The sequence below is a fragment of the Poecilia reticulata genome, chromosome 23, assembly GCF_904066995.2.
Source record: "Poecilia reticulata chromosome 23, P_reticulata-male-v2, whole genome shotgun sequence".
Classification (NCBI taxonomy): domain Eukaryota; kingdom Metazoa; phylum Chordata; class Actinopteri; order Cyprinodontiformes; family Poeciliidae; genus Poecilia; species Poecilia reticulata.
This window is the reverse complement of record NC_088852.1, coordinates 8,257,064-8,277,375: the sequence shown is the minus strand read 5'-3', so window position 1 is coordinate 8,277,375 and position 20,312 is coordinate 8,257,064. Positions and strand designations below refer to the sequence as shown.

Genomic DNA, 20,312 nt, shown 5'->3' with positions numbered 1-20,312 from the left:
GTTCTGGGGATGCAGAGCAGACCAGAACCAGAAGATCTGAGGGGTCTAGACGGTTGGTACAGCAATAACAGATCTTTAATGTATTGTTGTGCTAAACCATTCAGTGGCTTATAAACTAACAATAGTATTTTAAAATCTATTCTTTGAGCTACAGGGAGCCAGTGTAGGGACTTTAAAACTGGTGTTATGTGCTCTATCTTCCTGGTTTTTGTCAGAACGCGAGCGGCAGCATCTGGATCAGCTGCAGCTGTTTTTGATTGATTTGTTAGTCAGACCTGTGAAGACGCTGTTTCAATAATCAATGCGGCTAAAGATAAACGCATGGATGAGTTTCTCTAGATCTCGCTTAGACATAAGTCCTCTAATCCTAGAGATGTTCTTCAGGTGATAGAAGGCCGACTTTGTGACTGTCTTAATGTAGCTCTGAAGGTTTAGGTCAGAGTCCATCACTACTCCCAGGTTTCGGGCCTCATCCATCCATCCATCCATACATCCATAAACAGACTGAGCTAATTTAACTCTAGAAATGTATAGACTTACGTCATTAAAATTGTTCAGGAAACCTCAATAGCATGAATAAGTATTCTTAGGTATATGTCACCCAGTTGTGTGTTGGTGGATTTGACGTACCCTTATCGTATAAAAGATTAATGTATTATAATGGTATATATTACCTGGGAGCTAGAGAGTTGATGTGTTATATCGAGGCTCACAGAACTTGCAGTATAAGATGAAGATGTTTTTCTAACATTACAAAAAAAAAACAAAAAAAAAAACTGCCCTCTACTCTGCTGCTCTCTTCAGGGCAACTTTCTATTCACTTGCCCCCCTTTGGGCCAAAATAGACTCATGTCAATCATGGCTTGCAACCTTTTGTGTGTTGGTCTGCAGGTTAAGTGTTTTTCTCAGTACTTTTCAGGCGAATTGAAAAGTGCCTTAACACTTGGCTCTCTCAGGAATAGTTGCCATTTCAGGCTTGCTGAGTCATTCACTGAACCATGAGTGTCCTTCCCCGGCCCAGTAGTTTATACCATCTCCCATTAACTCTGCCTAGAATAGATTGCGATGCGTATTAGTGTATGCATATATTGCTGGTGTCTACAACGGTAACAGCTCATTCGCTCATTTTCTTGCCTTTGCTTCATCTGTGTCTATGTATCTGTAAGACTTATGGCTTCTTTTTATGAAAGAAAATCATTTCCATCTCTATTTTCAGATGTTTGGCAGTGGCACAGATTCTTTTCCTCTCTGCCTTCTCGCTGCCTCTGTGGCATTTTAGTTTGAGTAGTACGTTTAATTAGGCCAGAAGACAGGGCTATTCCTTTACGCTTTGATTTCTACTGTTATAACTTTTTCTTTCTGAGAAGCAACTCTCCAAATACTTGAGGGAAAGCTGCAGTCTCTCAGCAGGGGTCACCTTGAAGTAGCTCTTGATTAATTCCTGACATTTTCCCTTGGTTTTGCAGCGTGAGGTCAGTTGTTTTTTTCTTCCCGTGGATTCTGTTTTGTAACAGGACAGATTAATTTGTCTAATGTCAGCATTTGCACTGGGAATATTTGATATTCGGCTTTTTATTTCCTAGTTTACTTTATTAAAGGAGTCCCATCCCTCTGTGGGAGGCCACTTAGAGTGATGCTTGTTAATCAGGCTTGTTTTGTAAGCAGGAGACAAACACTTAAAATATTGAAGTCATGAGGAGAATACAATAAGACCTGAAGCAGTTTTTGTTTGCACCTGGCCCTCTGACGATAGAATTGTGTCTTAGGGAAGAAATTGGTGGCCGTTATCTAGAAAATAAGCAATTAAAGGGGCCTTTCACCCACATACCCCTGTCACAAACAGGGCCATCACCTGCCGCTCTGCCTGTATTGACTTATATTGTACAGTGAGCACAAAAGCAGTAATTTAGTCCCAGCAAACTCCCATTGTGACACCCAGGCATCTTTGCCTCTCTGTGGTCTTAATGGCCACAATGCTGCTTGTGAGAAAGCTGATTCTCTCCTCTTGTCCCACAGCCATCCTCTATTCACAAGGCGGCAAATGAGGAAAGCGGTAAAAATACATCTGTTAACTGCCATTAAAATAAATGGGAGAGGGTCTCTATTTTTCTCAGGAGGGGGGGTTGCATTTCTTGCACAGGTTTCAGAGCATTGGTACATTTTTCAAATGCACATCAACACAGTATAAAGATTGTTCACACTGGCTCAAGTGTATACAAACAGGCACACTTTATCAACAAAGCCAAGAATTACTCATACCCCCTCATATGTTGTAATTTTTAAGTCATCTTTATTTAGTAGCATGTTTCTTCATGTTAAGCATATTCAGACATCTGATTGGGAGCTGATAGAGAATCAGTGGTTGGTGGAAAGAAGACATTCCAGCCCCATTACTTAAGACAAAAATATCAGAGGAAATACAAGAAGTTGATCAGCAAGTATAAAAAGGTTTTGATTTCTGGAAAGTCAATAAATTATTTTCCATCTATTATTGATGACTGCATATATTTAAATTGATGGAAGCATTTCTTTTCCCGTGTTACATTGCATTTTGCAAGATGCCCAGCTCATTACCTGCCAGAAGCAAAGGTCTTCCACTTTAAATCTATATCTGCCAGGTGTATAAATAGTATATGCAGTATACTTTTGCATCCTTTATAGCTCATTTTAAAACTTTGTGAACCAAAGAAAATCTACACTAAAGTAAAACTGTAAAGTTGCATAGTTATTTTAGTAACAGTATGTTATCCTCAACTGCTCAAATATGTCTTCAAAAGAAATAAATTACTATGATATTCATGCCCACGATCACCATTTGTACAATTTTCCAGACACTGAGGGACACCTGAGCTCCTAAAGTAACTTTTTAACCTTCTAAGTAGTTCAGTCTTGAGGAAATTCGCTGGAAGTTGCAGATAAAAAGTGATGAACTGGTTAAATGACATGTTGTTGCATCTAGACCAGCTGAGCATGCAGTTTCAAGTTATTTCTCCTTTCTTCTGTATGCAATTGTGAGAGACTTTTAGCATCTTCTGACAATAAAGAGCAACCAGCATCAAACCTTTCTTTTATCCCTGAGCAGACGTGCAGTTCAGGGTGGCTTTAGTTGGCATTTAAGAATCAAAGGATAGAAGTACTGAGCTAGCATCACCGTGTACACCTGAGAGCACCTTGACCACATTACCGCTCTGCAGAAAAGACTAACGAGAGACACACTCTTTGATACAATTAGAGGGAGATAAAGAGATGGAGGGTGGGGAGCATGCTGTAGCAAGATGGAGGACTAGGCCAATAGCGGCTGTAAGGTGGTGATTTGTCTTTGAGGCTCTGTGGTGTTGGTGTTGGCAGCGTCAGCTAAACAAGGCCATCTCATTTCCTGTTGTCTGCAGGAAGCGGCTGTCTGCTTCTGCTGCTGCTGCTTCTCAGAGCCCCCGGTCATCAATCTCCTCTTTTTAATTGGTCTGCACCACACTGCGACATGCCACACACACACACACCCACACGCACACACACACACCCCGAGACTCACACAAAACATTCACACACGAGCATGCACATGTATTGACAGAAATATGTGCAGAGATATAAATGCCAAAGCAGGCGATTACATGTGAGGGCACAGTCCCATGGGGTTTGCAGACTTGAAGTTGTCAGACCTTTTCAAGTTTACCTCATTTTGTTTTCATTCTCACGTTAATGTGGAATTAATTTAGTCTGTTCCTCATTACATTCCACACAACAATGCCTTTAATGACACAGCAAAAAAATAAAAGGTGTTGAAACATTTCTGCTTTTTCTTCTGACAAGCACTGTTGAATAATTAGTCATTTGGTCCCCAAGATTAAGCTTAAAAGGATGGTGTTCACATAGTGCTTATGTAGAGAACTTGTAGTACTCAAACCGTGTTTTCTTAGTTCAGCTGAAGGAGAATGCAGTTCAGGGATGTGACTTTAGAAGTCAGGAAGGAATCTTTTTGCTAGGAATTCAGTCACCCCAAACTCCAGTTCCTCCGCTTTTAATGCTGGAACTTCAACTATAAGGATCAGAAAAGTGGTGATGTTCTGCTGCAATTTTATTTTATTTTTTTCATTTTTGCACTTTTGGAAAGAAGTTCAGTCACAGTCATATCAGTAAGACTCATTAGCTTGATTATTACCAAGACAACTACACAGGTTAACAAACTAGGAAAATAATATATGGTATCCAATTTATAGAAAGATTTTCAACTTTAGTTGTTTTAATATTGTTAAATTCAGCTAAAACTGAACACCATTACCGCTGCTAAGGATTTATTGTTCTTTTTCCGCAAACACACATATCATATCTGTCTACTAAAGATGAGGGAATGAATGATGACCTCAAAGATCCTCCTTTCAAGAAATATATTTTAAGTAAATATTTTTATTTATTTATTTTTTTTTTTTTTATAATTTACTACTAAAGACTTGAAAACACTAGAATCTATTTGGTAATCCCCCCCAAAAAGTTTTTTTTTTAAATTTTTTATTTAAGAGGTACACAACAGAAATACAGAAAATGCACTCCCACCCAAAAGCTAAGCTATAAAGCCTAAGGCGATGGAGGGAAAACAAATAGTGTGTTTCTGCAAGATCATGGAGCAGGAATAGATAGAATGCTGCCCTTTATCCGTTGTCTCTCATTTTACAGATTATCAACACATTCTGGCCCTTAATCAATTTATTGCCAAAACAAAGTAAAGAAAAAAGTGTCTCTTTTATGGAAGATGTAAATTTTATGATATATTATGCAAAAGCGTGTCTGCACTGATGAAGACCCACCTCAGCATACCTAATGCTTGAAGAACTCAGTGGGGCAGCCTGACCTGTTTTCTGATTATTTCAACTAGAAATAGATAATCATGTGGTAATTAACTGAAATGAAGCTGTAGTTTGACAGCAAAAATAACTTGCATTGGGTTTCTTGGTGATATTGGGATACATTTTTACACACATTTTTAAGTATAATTTCATAAGTTAATATTTAAATACACAATTTTTTTATTCCAAAGTTATTTTTGTAACTCAAATAAATTATTTAAAGCCTAAAAGTCACAAAGTCTTAAATAGTTTACTTCTGTAACAAAGGCTACGTGTGATTTTAGATTGTTTGAAACCATTCTCCGTGAAATACATTTTCAAAATGTGGTAAGGTCAAGCACAAAACTACAAGAAACAAACAACACTAATAGACTATTATAATGACAGCTATTTTTCTCTGGCAGGCATTATAGTCCATATGGAGGCTGTATGCAGTAAGGTCACCTGAGCATAGACTCCACTATTAAACTGTTGTAATCTCACAGTTTAAAGTAAAGGTTCTGATTATGAAGTCCATTTATACCTTCAGCTGCGAGCATATAGACATTCTCACTCGCCTAATTTCCATACAGATTTGCATATTGCTGTCTTCCTCTTTGTTTTTTTTTTCCTTTTCTTTTTTTTTTTTCTTCTCTCACAAAGACACATGCCGATGGCACCACACACGTACAGACTGTAAGCACATACACCTTAAGCACACGAAAAGCCTTCGGTGTGTGTGATGCAGCATCAGGGGCCAAGAGCAGAGCATGAAACAGTGGGAAGTCTGGCGGAGGCGTGGGCGGTGTGTGGGAAGACCATATGCATTTCATCAGGGAATGATGAAAACACATGAACACACTCTTAATCGCAGGCAATACTGTCACGCATTCAAAAAACCACATACACACCCTTTGAGCAAATTCTGTACAGGCTGCAGTTGGTAAACACCAACTGGAATCTTAATTCTTTCTTGAAACCTGTTTGTGATAAAGGAAAACGGGTTCTCCGTCAACTGGTCATGCAGCGGAAGCTGACTGAAGAAGCTGACACACTGCCATCTTGTGGTGGTTGTGGTAATTGCTTGAGTGACCAAAAAGCATAGTAAGGACCCAAAGCAAGTACGTGGCAGCACTTATGAATGAATTATTTTATTATTATAAAAAATAACTAAAAATAATGATTTAGTGATACGATGCAAGAAAACTGCTTTTTGTACTTGAGAGGTTGTATACTCGGGTGTTACCTCGTCAATGTAGTATCCCTGTAGAAATAATTAGGTTTTGTTTACTGAAGTGTGTAAAATTACCACTGAATCATTACTGAATGTGCAATCCGATAACACAGAAAGCTGCATTTCTAGCACTTATTGACTAATCATCAGGCAGGAAAGCTAATGTTTATCGTACCATAAAACCCATAAAATGTCCCCAGCTATTAAAATCCATTTATGAGTTTTGAATACCGGAGTGATTGCGCTCTGCACCATGAAAGAATAAGAGAGATAAGTATTCCTGGCTGTTTTTGAATGTGCTGCTTTGATGTGTTGGTAAAACCAGGTAGATTTGACATCCATCACAGACGCAGGTATGCAGCAGCACACTCCTGCACTCTCTCCACCCTTCCATCCCTCTCTCTGTTGGCAGAGCCGCAGTTTGCACTGTCCTTGGTGTGTGACAGAACAAGCCTTCCTCTCTGAGCGGCAAAATCAGAATTCACCATAGCTGATAGGTCCGTGCCTGAGGGGAATTCTGGGAGATTTAAAGACGCTGAGTCCCTAATCGATCTCAGCACACTCTTATTCTGCTGTCTTTCTCGAACCTTTGTCTTTATCCCATTTCTCTTTCAACGAGTAATACGCCACGGTAGCAGATAGAGATAGATGATGGGATCCCAACCCTTTCAATTTAAAGAAGCATTTGTTACCTTGGGTTTAGTTTCTGCTGGGAAATGAATCCAAAATTGTTGTTGGATACATTATTCTCTGTCTGTTCTCATCTGTATGAAAAGGTAATCAAAGAGAGGGTTTATTGTTATTTTTAAAAAGGCAGTTTCTTTTGTTTGTTTGTTTTTTTTTCTTATTAGCCTTGTCCTTGTTAATATGGATGTTTTATGCTGTTAGGAATTGTTCCTTTTTTTAAATGTACATAGACATAGGGCATTGCATCTACAATTATCTTGCTCTAGACCAAGGCGCTGACATCTGTTTCCTAATGACTGATAATTGCACGCTGTCAAGGACAATCATCAGGAGTGCTGCTAAGAAACTGACTTTGGAGTGCAACTGGTTCAGCAGTGGGGGGTTTAGAGGAAACCATGACTCCTTTCCTACGCCAGTGGTGTATTGCGAACACTTTCTTGAGTAATTATTGATTTTATAGCACAATTAATAATATTAAACACATATGTATTGCTATTTTTCAATCTTATGTGTAAAGGTGAAAGGTATAGCAAAGTTTCCAGCTCAAAATTGAGGGTGATTTATCCAGTGAGGAGGAGAAAGTTGCGAGTACTAGCTTGGAGAACAAACAAACCAGCACCCAACAGTGCCTATTATTTACCACACTGGCAAACGACTGAACTGTAATAAAAATAAAAAAGTCAGCTTTACCATTGAAATTTGAGGGTTTTTTTCCAATTCTGACCTGATTCATTCATTTTTTTTTTTTACACTTATGTGCACAGGCAGGTGTCAGCACATTCCTCTCAGCAAAACATCTTCACAAGGGTCATTGTGCTTGTCTCACTTTTCTCCACATGCCATAATCAATTTGTGTTCAACTCATCAGGATTTAACTGTAGCACACACACACAAAAACTGAGGCCCAGCATTAAACTAATTGGCAGGAGAACCAAGTTTTTTGGAAGGATCAGATATTGGTTTATTGCAATATAATGTAAAAAAATCTGCACATAACAAAGTGTTTTCTCATAAATCTTATGCCTACAAGCAGTAGCAGCACTGTTGTGGCCTTTATTTACTCCATGGTGCGTCCGTCTTCACACATCACAACTTGCACTATTTCCTTGTCTCTTAGTTTTTCTTTCCCTAAAATCACCTTAAATAGTTTCATAACCCTGAGGCAAGACTGTCTTGAAGAGAAAGACAACTGAACAGAAAGACAAACAAAATGAAGAAAAGAGCAGTTAAACTTGGATCTGCTTTCAAAAACGAGACACAGCAAAACTGTGGCTTATTTATGTCTTTTATCTTTAATATTCATAGGTTTTCTCTCTAAACTGTGTGGGCTTTGATGTCAGAGTGATGGATTTTCCATTGATGTCGTTTAATTTATTGAAAACTGCTAAATGATGATCAGAGTTAATACCCTCTTATTTCATTGTTTTTAAATAATAATAAAAAGCAAAGCATGTTATTTCAAAAGTATTGCATTTCATGATACACCCACTGTTCAGTCTGTCGCAGCAGCACGATGCCATGTTGCTTTGACAGATTTTGTCCTTTTGCTGCAGGGTCTAGACTGCAGCACCATGTTGTCGAGCATCTGTTCTCTTTTATTTTAATTGGACGATTTGAGTTTTTGAACGTTTCGAACACAGTGCTTTGTCTGTCGCCGTTGATCAGCAGCAATATTTATCATGATCAGTAAATCACTTTGGCAACGGCGAAACTTCACCATTTTGCCGCATCTGATCATCTTCTACCGCTGGTGATATCAAAGCGCTCTGTTTGGGCCATGTGTTTAATACATGCCACGCATGTTAGTCGGACGTTGGGCTTTTAGGCATGCATGGATCAATGTGAGGGAAGATGAGCTGTTTACTTACATTTATTAAGATTTCACACACAGGGACGAGTTCACACTGTGCTTGTGCTGCTGTGTCTCTACGCTGCCTCCACGGCTTCTCCTTAGCAACTTAGCCAACACCTCTGCTGCACACAGCTGCCATGTGGATGACTGTTTGGACGTGTGTTTTGTTGTCACTTCACAATGAAGCTGACATGGCAAACATCACACTTCAAGTCTAATTAAAAGAGGATCAAAAGCAGTTCTTGAATATATGGGAAGCGAGCAAAAATGATCACAGGTTTCAGTTAAAGGTCGATGTTCTTTATATTTTAGTGCCTGAAAACACACAATTCTGAAATACAGATATATGGTTACTATATTAGCACACATAAAGAGAACGCAATATTCATGTTCTAGATTAAACATGCACATACAGTAAGTGGTGTGAAAACGTGTTTACCCCTTCCTGATTTCCTTTTTTTTTTTTTTTTTTTTTTTTTGGTGCATGTTTGGCACATTTTAACCAATTCAAATATTCGTCAAACACACACAAGTAAACAACAACAACAAAATGCAGGTTTTAAATTAAGGTGTTTATTGTGAAGGGAGACAAAATTATACACAAAATCTAAGCCTAAATGGTCCTGTGTGGAAAATTTTTACTTAACATCCAAGCTGTGTATAATTTAGTCTGCTTTTAATGGTGCTGCTGAACGTCAGTCCAAGGCGACACCAGGAGGTCAAAACTGTTTCAAATCCTCCAGCGCTAATGCTACTCTGGATGATTTGTTCTTGCAAAAATCACTTGCATTTGTTTTTGCTTTGATCATCTCATTTCTTCCAGTGTCGTTCTGTTAAATTTGCCCTGTTAAGATCTTTTTTCCCTTTCCCTTCAAAAATTCTTTTTTTTTTTATAGACATTTCACGGCAAAAAAGCGACCCCACTTTAATAAGAACCGTCCTTTTTTCTTTCTTTTTTTTTTTTCACGCAAAAAAGTTGTTGGAAGACTGACTGAAAACTGAGACGCTCAACGCATTGCGGCGACGCAGTTGTTTGAAGAAGTGGGATTGCTGTGGCACCCCAGCGTACGTCAGAGTAAATCCTTGTCAGATGTGCGGCAGAAAAAAAGTCCATTATGAAGACTGGCTTAATTTTATACTTATTCAGCAACAATTTTTGTCATAATTGCTCAGCAACAAACTGGATTCTCCACAAAATTTGGGCTTGTGCTGGTTTATCTTGTGTCCAAGCTGCTGCCTGTCAGACGTTTCCTCTTGAGTTCCTCTGTTTCATCAGACGAATTTATGAACTCACGATCAAACTGGACAATTTGCCGTCGTTACTTTCTTCTTGGGTGCCTTATCGTCTTCGAAGGCTTCGCCGGAAAGTTTAGATGTATTGTTGCAATGAAATATTCTCAAGATATTGCGTATGTAAGTAACATTAACCAACCCTGCAGGTTCCCATCTCAAAAATGTGCTTCTTAGAGTAAGCTTTACTCAATGATAATTTAAAGGAGAGTCAGAAAACAGAAGTCAAATGAACTTACATGAAGTTTGTCAGTAGCGGATGTAAATTTGAGCTCAGCCATACGCTGGCGGCTGTCATTTGCGTGTCTTTCTGTAGGAGGTTTGACTCAGCCTTTGACTCACTAAACGACTCCCTGTAATGAGTTCAGACGCTTCTGCTTTGAGTTTTGAAACTGTTTGATGGTTTTTAAATGAGTGTTTGTGCACGCCAAGTTGTTTTGTGTCATTTGATATCATCATCTAGCGTTTGTGTACTCTGTAACATACAATGCCATCAGCAAGACGTCTTCAGGACGTGCAATGATAATGAGTTTGGACATTTTTTTTCTTTCTGGATCATTTGTAAAACACGTTCATACCAAACTTTTTTTTTTTTCCCCTCCAGTTTTTGCTCTCTGTGTTGAGATGCTGTCTGTGTTTTTTAGGTCACTTACTGTGGCTAAGCTTCCTTGCGTCACCCATTGCCTCAGCATACAGTAGAGGGGGGCTTGTGGCCGTTTTCCCTGCCCAGTCCCTGTTGCTCATTACTCAAACATTATCACCTCTCCCGAAATCCATCATCTTGACACCAGTATTGAAACAATGACAATAATGACAGCGCGCGATGGATTGTAGAACAACACGCGTTTAAACTGGCAACTTTTTTTTTTTTCTTCCTCCTAAGATCAATTTCTGAGAATGAAGCTGTCAGCATCCCCCCCCCTAAGGAGAAAAGCTTTTGAATTGTGTTCTCTACATATTTATACCGTTAAGCTCTATAGCTGGCTTCCTATTGTTTTGGAAGTTTGACGGTTTTAATGAGGCCACAGAAGAGTTTCTCATACTTAACTTTCTGTTGTGGTCGAGTTTCAATGGGAATCAATGAAGGGTTTAGAATGGACTTAGATTCCTTGCTCTCTCTCTGACACACAAGGGTACAATCCCCCAACCACACACACTCAAACATTCTTCCCCTGCCCTTGCTGACTAATTGGGTGGAAATCCTGAGTAGTAGTTTAGGGTTTTTTTTGTTGTTTTTTGTTCTAGTGCATTAACATTTTAATTTATGGGCATCTAGGGTTCAGTTTATATAGTCAGTAATTCACCTGCTCTCATCTATACTTATGCGTAGATTGTGCAAGCGTCTTTGTCTGCAGTGCAGCATCCTCTGCACATTACTAAAGTCCTGAAACGGGGGTTCTCTTGGCTTTTAAAAATGGCTGTATCCTCCATCATTCCTGTCCTAAGTTCATCTTCTGCTAGTTTTTTTTTTTTCCTGTTTCTTTTTTTTTTCTTCTAGACTTTGTCACCCACAACATTTTTCTTGTCTTTGTTTAGGTCATACATTAAATGTCTCCCCGGTCAAAGAATTTATTTGTGAGGAGTTTGATTTATTTGTGCATTTATATGGACTGAGCGCTTGAGAAAGCACTTACTCTTGCATGGTTTGCCCTGTGGTGTGTGTGAGACAAGGCCAGTGACCAGTGATTCACTGATAAATGATGTTCGTATGCGCCTCTACAAACCCATACATTACTGTCTGACCCCCATCTGATACGACCGGACTTCAGCTGTGCCGAAAAAGTCCAGAGAGCAGCTTCTTTCTTGCTCAGATTGCTTTATATTATTAGCACTGTTCATCTCTTTGGTTGTTATAGTTTCATGCTGTAATGAGCCTTAACAGCTCCACTAGAGAACTTAAGCTGACCTACCTTCAGCAAAGACACATTTAGATGCATTTATATCTTCCCAACATTAGCTCCTATTCTGGATTTTTACCCACCAAATGATGCTGGATTCACTTTGCTTGTTCTGTGTTGCCTGCCTCTAGCCCATTTGCTTTTGCTACCATTAGTTCAAACATTTTTAGGTGTGAACTGGCCTCTCTATTTCAGTGTTTTTGTTTTAATGTTGGCTTGTGTTAACTTCTCTTCCCAGATTCATCCAGGAGATAGAGATGAACATGGGACCCAGCCAAGCCAAGCAGTGCCAGCTCAGAACTTTCCTCACCTACTACATTAACGACCTTTTCCTTAACCAGGTTAGTGAACATTACGAGGGTCTGCTTTTAAGGCCATCTGACTCATATCAGCTCCCACAACAATGGCTTATTGAATTATCGTAGTTTTCTAGGATAATGGGACTGTTTACAGAAGAAAACCTAAGTATGAGTCATTGTTGCTCTAAATAACACGCTGACTCACTGCAATCAAAACACATTAAGAGTCTGTTCTTGAAAGTTTGTTCTTGTAACTTAACAACCTGAACCATTAGTGGTCGGGTTACATTCATACACTGAATTGAGGAACTTTAAAATTCTAAAAAAAAAAAAAAACTGATTAGAAAACGAAATTGAATGGTGCTCAGGAGCAATTTACTGCTTTAATTAAGTAGGTGGATTGGTTTTTATTTTGGTGACTTATTTATGGATAATTTTTAAATAGAATTTAAAGAAGTTGTAATGTGTTTGGAAGGTTCAAACAACACAGAAGTCAGTCATTCTTTAGACAGAATCATTTAACAAATTTTGCATCATATCCAGCTAAGATATTATCTTTTTGAGCGTCAGCCAAATTTTAAAATGATCAGAATGCTTGTCAGTCAACATTGACAAGCATTCTGAGTCTCTATGCTGCAACTTCTGATCTTTGAACAGGAGTTGAGCTTTGATCGTTATTCCGTTCACATTATGATCTAACAGCACATAAAGTCTTAAAACCAGATCTTTTGTCTAAATATTAGAGGTGTGCCGATCGATCGGCCACCGATCATAATCGGCCGATTTCCGTGAAAAAGTGTATGATCGGTGATCGCTGATCACGGTCTCTTGTTGCCGATCACACAAACGGATCAGCTGCATCTCATTTCGCTGCCTGCCTGTGCAGCTGGTCTCCTCTTTCCTTCACACTGCGCAAACGCGCAGCAACAAATCTTAAGCGATGTGGAACTATAACGCACTGAGTGAACGGGGAAGTTTGCATGTTGCGGCGGAAAATTGAAGCACGTCAAAATGCATCAACACAACGAATCTAATATGGCATAAAAACAATGCCATACTTGACGGAGTTTGGTTACATCGAGGCTCACTGCAGTAAAAAAAAAGACGATCAGATAGCAGGTAAAGCAGCGCACAGCTACAAACACTCACCCGGATTAGCATGACGGTCAGAAAGCTAAACGAATAACCCGCAAAATTATTTAAGTCTTCGAGCATGCTATCATGTTTTTTTGGTTTTTTTTTTTGGTTGATCCTGCAAATTCTGACTCTTTTTTTTTTTTTCGTTGCTTATAGAAATTCTGATAGAGAACTTGAATGATTGTTTATCAATCACATGTCTGAAATATTACACCATCTTAATACACTTTTTAATTGAATTGATTTTTTCATGGAATGCATAATTTGGGCATTTTTGGGAATTTTTAAATTCCATTTCAACATTTTAAACTTACTATCGTTTATCACATAATTGTGAAGGTTTTCTTATATCCTAAAAGTAAAAGAAGTGATGATTTTTTTCAGACATTTTTTTTAAATAAATGTTTTATTTAGACTTTCTTGCCTGCAGCCTTGCTACTAGAATTGATATTTACACTTTTGTCCCTGATCCATCAGGTGCGGACCGAGATCAACAAGGAAATCGAAGCGGTCAGTAAGGCTGCTGACCCCTTGAAAATTCTTGCTAGCGCTGATACGATGAAGCTCCTCAGCGTCCAGAGACCTCTGCTTCAGGTGAGAACCACCAGGAAAAACTAACATAAGTTATAGTTGGTTTTTATACCCAAAATTGTTTCCCACAGTCAGCTATTATGTGCACCAGCTTTCCTCTCTTTACTATCATTTCTTCTCCATGTTTCACCAAGAGATCCAAATCTCAGCCTTGCTCTGCTCAGATTTTTTGTTTTGTGTCTTAATTTTACCTCCATGTTTGCACAGAGATCCTTGTGTTGCACATATTCTCATGTGAGCTTTTATGGAGAAGCTTTAAAAACACACTCCCGGTTTTGTTTGGCACCGTTTCACTCCTGCAGCCTTGCTCAATTGAGGACAGGCCTCTTGTGTACACTCACCTTGCGGCCCTCTGCTATCTCTGTTCAGAGGAACACACACTCACTTTCCTTATGGCCTCACCATGTCTTTGTATCCAGGGACGTGTATTAGTAACTCCATCTGAAATTGTAATTGATCATTTTTCAGTTTGTAGTTGTTGATGAGTGAATGCAAACAAGCAACTGTATATGTTTATTTAAAATGTCAAATTAATTGTGTGATGAACAGTTTTGGTTAAAGGAGTTTAAATTCATTCATCATAAGCAGGAATCATAAATATATTTGGCGCTTTTAATGATGTATTTAAGCCATTATTTTTTGGCTAGTCTGATATAACCATCCAGAGTGTTTTTAAGCAGTGTTTTTTAGTTTTATTGACATTTGTTACATTTCACAGAGTATTGCATTCAAATTTGTGTAACGTTATCAATAAAGCATTTCACCAATAAGTATTGAGCTTGTCCCTGTGGTACACGACAAGTTTTAGACAAGTTTGAAGATGTCTGTTTTGGAACAAGTGCTTCAAGACTCTCGCACTATGTTGTTGAACTCATTTTACTAAAGGATAAAACTGATGTTCCTGTGGTTCACATAAAAATTATATTATAATTCCATTACTGCAATTTGTATGTTGTGTCATCAATCCAGTCTTTGCAGACCTATGCAGTTCAACAAAAGAAAGGTCTATTTGAATTGATATTGACTGCATCACATTTACTCCCGGGCTCTTTTCTTTCCCAAAGCAGGCAGGTTGAAGATTAAAACGATGCCAAAATCGGGATCCAGACAGTTGGCCAGATTTTTGTCTCAGCTGCCACACTTTCTCTTCTCCGAATTTTGTGAAACTTGACTTTCTGCGCTTATTGTATTTTTAAAATCTATTTAACCGTACATAAATATTATAGGTAGTAATTAGTGGTGTGTGTGTGTGCGTGCGTGCGTGCGTGCGTGTGTGTGTGTGTGCGCGCGTGCGTGTGTGTGTGTGCGTTCATGCCAAAATTGTTCTCAAGAGGCGTCCCAGAGAGGAGGCTTGTTGGTTCTGTGGGTGTCTTTTGTGCAGCAACTCTTGGAAGTTAATGTTTGGCTGTTTGTTTCTGTCAGAGCCTTCCTGTCTGTTTTCTCACAAGGAGCGAACAGCGGTGGCAGTTCATTACAGAGGGAAAAGGGACTGTGGGTGTTTGGAGTTCAGCTGGGTTTGTTTACGGCTCAGGCCCCTCCTTAACGAGGAGTTCAGCATCTTGCTAATTATGCTGCTGTGGCTAATGAGCCTTTTCGCTGATAGTGGGGAGTGAAATAAAACACTCCTTTTGTTTGGGCTTTTCGCCTGTTTTAATTGGTCTAAATAAAAAAAAAAAATCCTTCCATGTTTGCTCGGCTACAGTTCATATTCAAGTGTCAGGATGGTATTTCTCTGAGCTTGTCGTTTGTGTATGTGCTGTTGTGCTGGTATGTTTGCCACCTGTGTGTCTGTGAATGTGCTTTTGGTCTATTGTTTGAGAGGCGCCCCGCTGTTTTCTTTGATGGTCTTCATCCACAGTGGCATTGTTACAGTAGACTACTTTTCAACCTCGGTGTAGTTTTTTTTCTTTTTATTCACTTTGTTGTCAAAGAAGCTTATAAAAAATTGGTTTGACATCTTTTTTTTATACCGAATGTAAAAAAGCTTTAACTGTCGTTAGACTGACCTGTTTACAGCTTTTATAATCGTTGCGTTCTTCGATGCAAACCAGAAAGAGATTACCTTATTACAATCTTTCTCTTTTTTTAGTTCTTAGAAAATACATCTGTAAATAGTTTTTTAACTTTCTCTTAAAATATCCTTCATTTCAGCCACATGTATTCAAACAGGTAGTGAATCTCCTCAACTCTGTTGCTACAAAGACACATAATTATTACATAATATTCAGTTCTGCTCATGTGAAGATATAATTGTAAACTGTTCGCAAAGCTCAATTGTGTAAAAAAAAGAAACAACAAAAGTTAAGCCCTTTCAAAATTTCCAATTCAATTTCCAATTGCAATTTGCTTTAGACATATTATAGTTCTATTTATTAAAAGACTGAAGGAAAAATATATAGGGCGTTGTGTGTGGGATATTTTGCGGGCCCTTATGTACCGTATGTACCCCATTAAGCAACGTGGTGCACTCTGCGCCAGGTGTTATCAGAAACAGACACCACATCACAGTAGAAGACCCAGCTTGTTTGATACGCAGGAAAGAACCTAATATTGCTACACAACATTAAACTCTTTCATACAGCCTGGCTACGGCCGTATATAGAAAACCATAGGGGATCACAATTTTTATAGAGGCATCTGCTCTCAACAGCCACTGAAGCACAAATTCATGTGAAATTTTATAAATTGGGGGAAGTTATTAGCATTGGTGGTTTTATGATTTTTTTTTTTCTTTTTTCTGAAATGAGAAACTCAAATTAAATGTACTGTGGCACTGCAGGCAGGTTTAAATGGGTGCTTATTATTACCAATTTTATTTCCTCTCCATTTGACTAGGCGGTATGCACAGTTTTAGCTTCAACCTACCTATTTTATGTTGCCTAGAGAGAGACAAAATCTTTGTTTTGTTTTTTTTCATTAACATTTTCTGGGCCTTCCAGAAATTTTTTTACTATAGTTATTTGGAATGAGTTGTTCAGTTTATTTCAGAGTAAGCTATAACTTATTACAGTAGAAAGATGTGCACACTGACATAGGTTTGGTTTTGTCCACCTTTCTCTCTCCACTATAACTCCATGAGAAACCTTAATGTTCGCTAATAGCAGAGTTTATTTAATCTTGGAAAGTATTCATGGCAAGGAAAAGCATGATTCATCTTCACTTTTGCCATCTTTTGTCTATTTTTGTTTAAAATACTCAATGATCATAGAATACTATTGGACACATATACAGTGTAGGTTAATTTTAGTAAAAAGATGACTTGATTAATTAAAAAACAAAATCTGACGTGACGTTGACATTTTTAATATAGAGGAAAATCCTGATTAGCTGTAAAATAGACACTTTTAGAAAGGACTACAACATGGATTGAAAACAGAACAATAATTACCGTCCATATCTACAAAAAAAAAACTTTAGAATGCTAAAAATTACATCTGAGATTTCTTTGTGTTTGATTCTTGATCCCCCACTCCTCCGCCATATTTTCTGGGACCAGCTCTCGTCGACCTCTGCTTCTGGGTGCAGCACAGACCAAATATTTATGAAAATATTTCCATAACATTAACTCTTGGGGCGAGTCTGTATTATTGCATACATTTTTTAATATTATCTGGTCATTTGTCAATGATATCTCCTGCTGCAGAAATGGGTAAAGGCACTTTGTGGAAACTCTGCACAAAAGTCAAGGTGAATAACATATCTTAGGTTTGCTTTAGCAGCTTTAATATGAACTACACATGCAGTGTATTCCTGCAGATTAAAATGTAATAATGATATAGGCAGGAATTTCCCTATCACTAGGTCCCAGTGGTGTCAACCACTGCTTTTGTATTTTATGTATACATTACATTGTATTGATATGAAAATGAGCCTGACATAAGCTGCATATATTGTCCACTAGGAGCATGAGATAGGGCTTGGCAGGGGCAGTATATAGTTCAATGGGAGAGGTTAATGTCCATTTGTGTGAGTGTGATAGCACAGCTTGGGCAGATAAGTTCCCAAAGGAGAAGTCGCATTAGAGACTGGGAAATGTAGCCAAGCAACAAACGCTTGTCCGTTAATCCTTCTCGCCATCTCCCTCGCCTGCTCCGTTTCTTGATCCGTTTCTTTTTTGTTCTGTGTCATCTGCTGCGGCCATAGTTGTTTTTGTTTTTCTTTCATTTTTGCTGCATGCTATCACACAAACACGTACATACACACACACACACATGCACCAATGCTATCTGTCCAGCTTTGTGTTGCCACTGATTGATTCATTTAATTAGAGATAGATCGAGGGGAAAAGAGGCGAGTGGTAAAAGAAAGAAGGGGAGTAGAATAGACGAATAAAACAGGATAGGGAGGGTATGGTCACTCTGCTGGATAGGTTGGAGATTGGCTCCATTAATCTTGGTGGACCCCCGCCCCCTCTCCACCACCACCCACACACCCTGCAGTGTCCCTTTTATACTCTCATTTTGTGACTCGCTAACAAACAAGCACGCTCCCAGTGTTCACACGCAGACCCCACCCGTTTTGCAACGAGACAATCTCACCAAAACAGCGGCCAGGTGAGCACCTTTCTGTTGCCCTGAAGTAAGCGTAGGTGAGCCATCTGCCTGCCCGGTCATGTGCTGCTTCTGTTCCTCTAAGAGTCAGTGAGTGCAGATGAGTTGTTTGTAAGCTGCTTGTTTACTTCATTAGCCAAGACCACATCAGAGCCATAATTACTGAACACATTGGCCCTCTCTTTCCAGCTGAGCATCATTCAGCTCTCTCCCCAGTGTCTCCACACAATAGCCCCTAACCAGCTCTTGTGCATCTGCATGTTAGCCCTGTAATTGCACATTTGTTATTTGCACGTGCATGTGTTTGCCTGTTTTTTGGGGGGTTTTTTGTTTTTTTTTTTTGTCTGCAAACAGTACTTGTTCCACGGCCAGATGAGGACAGATTGCATTCACTCACTGTCAGCTGCCTGAGAGTTTGCTAGAAGAACGCTGATATGTTCGGCCGCCGATGGCCCTGCTAATGATGTTGACCTTTTAAAATTCATATTCGCATGTAGTTGTGTGAGACGGGAGGGAAGAAACTGGCATGCACGGGCTAATTGTGCATGCACATAGACTTCCACCTCCAATGACTGTAATGACACTGACCTTTTGATTTGTGATGATCTGTGTCGGCGCTGCTTATTTGTGTGGGGTGTGGGGGTGTAGGAGGGCGGTAGGGGTGGGTCGTTTCTTGTTGATTGGCTTCCTGCTGCACCTTCCCCGCCACACAAACACACGCATGTTGTGAAGATGGTTGCGGTGGAGCATTCTTTATTAAGGACACTCTCTGCTTCCAGTTCCCATCAGCAGACACGGCAATCATAAACACAATACCTGTTAGCTGCATCAGCTGTGCCCTTTGATTAGGAGAGAATTTGGGGTTGAGAGGCAGGAAGATTCACAAACGGGCACTGGAGATGCAACCGTCCTCACACTCAGTCCACCACTTTATTAGTCAGAAACAGACAATTATTTTCATTCAGTAATTTACGCCTAATCTCACTCAAAGAGTAATCCAAGTGTTTACATATTTCCTAGATATTGACTCCTCGCTGTCTGTATGAACTGGAGTGTTCAAAGATTTACTTGATAGTTTTACCACTTGCAGAAGTTATAAAGGAATGAGGCGTTCTGTTATGAAATGCTACTTTCACATTCTCTGAAACGGCATGCTGATACTCCAAAACATATGCTTGTTTCACTGCATTTTGTCACATTACAGCTACAAACTTAATCAAACCAGTATCAAGCAGGAGAAGTTTGGTGTTTTAGCCAATCAGCACGTGTGTCCTCACGTTGCTCCTCAGAGCCATCCATCCTGCTCTCTGTCTGAAAAAACATTTAAAAAAACAGCTTCTGGAAGTTTTATGAGTAAACAGACACACCCATAATACTTGGATCAATCACGCAATAGTTTCACATGCAGAGAAGAGGCGAAGATTTCACTGGTGGCGTTGTGACAAGAATTTGCGGATGACATGAGGCTGAGAAGGAAATTGAGATTTTTCTCTTGTTATTGCAAAATTAACTAGTTTTGGCATTTTGACTTTAGAAATCCTTTGCCGACTTCATGACTTCAAATCCTTTGAAGTCATGCTTGCTACATTCTACAATCTGGAGAAAGGAGGCTAAAATAGAGAAGAAACTGAGTTGTAGGTTCACCTTCTGACAGGACAAAGACCATAAACATGCAGCTGAAATTACACTGGAGTTCATCCATCCATCCATCCATTTTCTTCCGCTTATCCGGGGTCGGGTCGCGGGGGCAGCAGCTTCAGAAGGGAGGCCCAGACTTCCCTCTCCCCAGCCACTTCTTCCAGCTCCTCCGGGGGAATCCCAAGGCGTTCCCAGGCCAGCCGAGAGACGTAATCCCTCCAGCGTGTCCTGGGTCTTCCCCGAGGCCTCCTCCCGGTGGGACGTGCCCGGAACACCTCACCAGGGAGGCGTCCAGGAGGCATCCTTACCAGATGCCCGA

The 20,312-nt window shown here is 39.4% G+C and overlaps 1 protein-coding gene across 2 annotated transcripts in view; it reads left to right on the top strand.

The window, feature by feature from the left end:
* exoc4 (exocyst complex component 4) overlaps positions 1 to 20,312 on the top strand; it is a 112,786-nt gene that overhangs the window by 58,436 nt on the left and 34,038 nt on the right. For both annotated transcript variants that reach the window (XM_008400669.3, XM_008400670.3), the window contains exons 12-13: positions 12,017 to 12,119; positions 13,692 to 13,808. In XM_008400669.3, the coding sequence (XP_008398891.1) occupies positions 12,017 to 12,119; positions 13,692 to 13,808 (220 nt within the window). The remainder of the gene's footprint in view (positions 1 to 12,016; positions 12,120 to 13,691; positions 13,809 to 20,312) is intronic.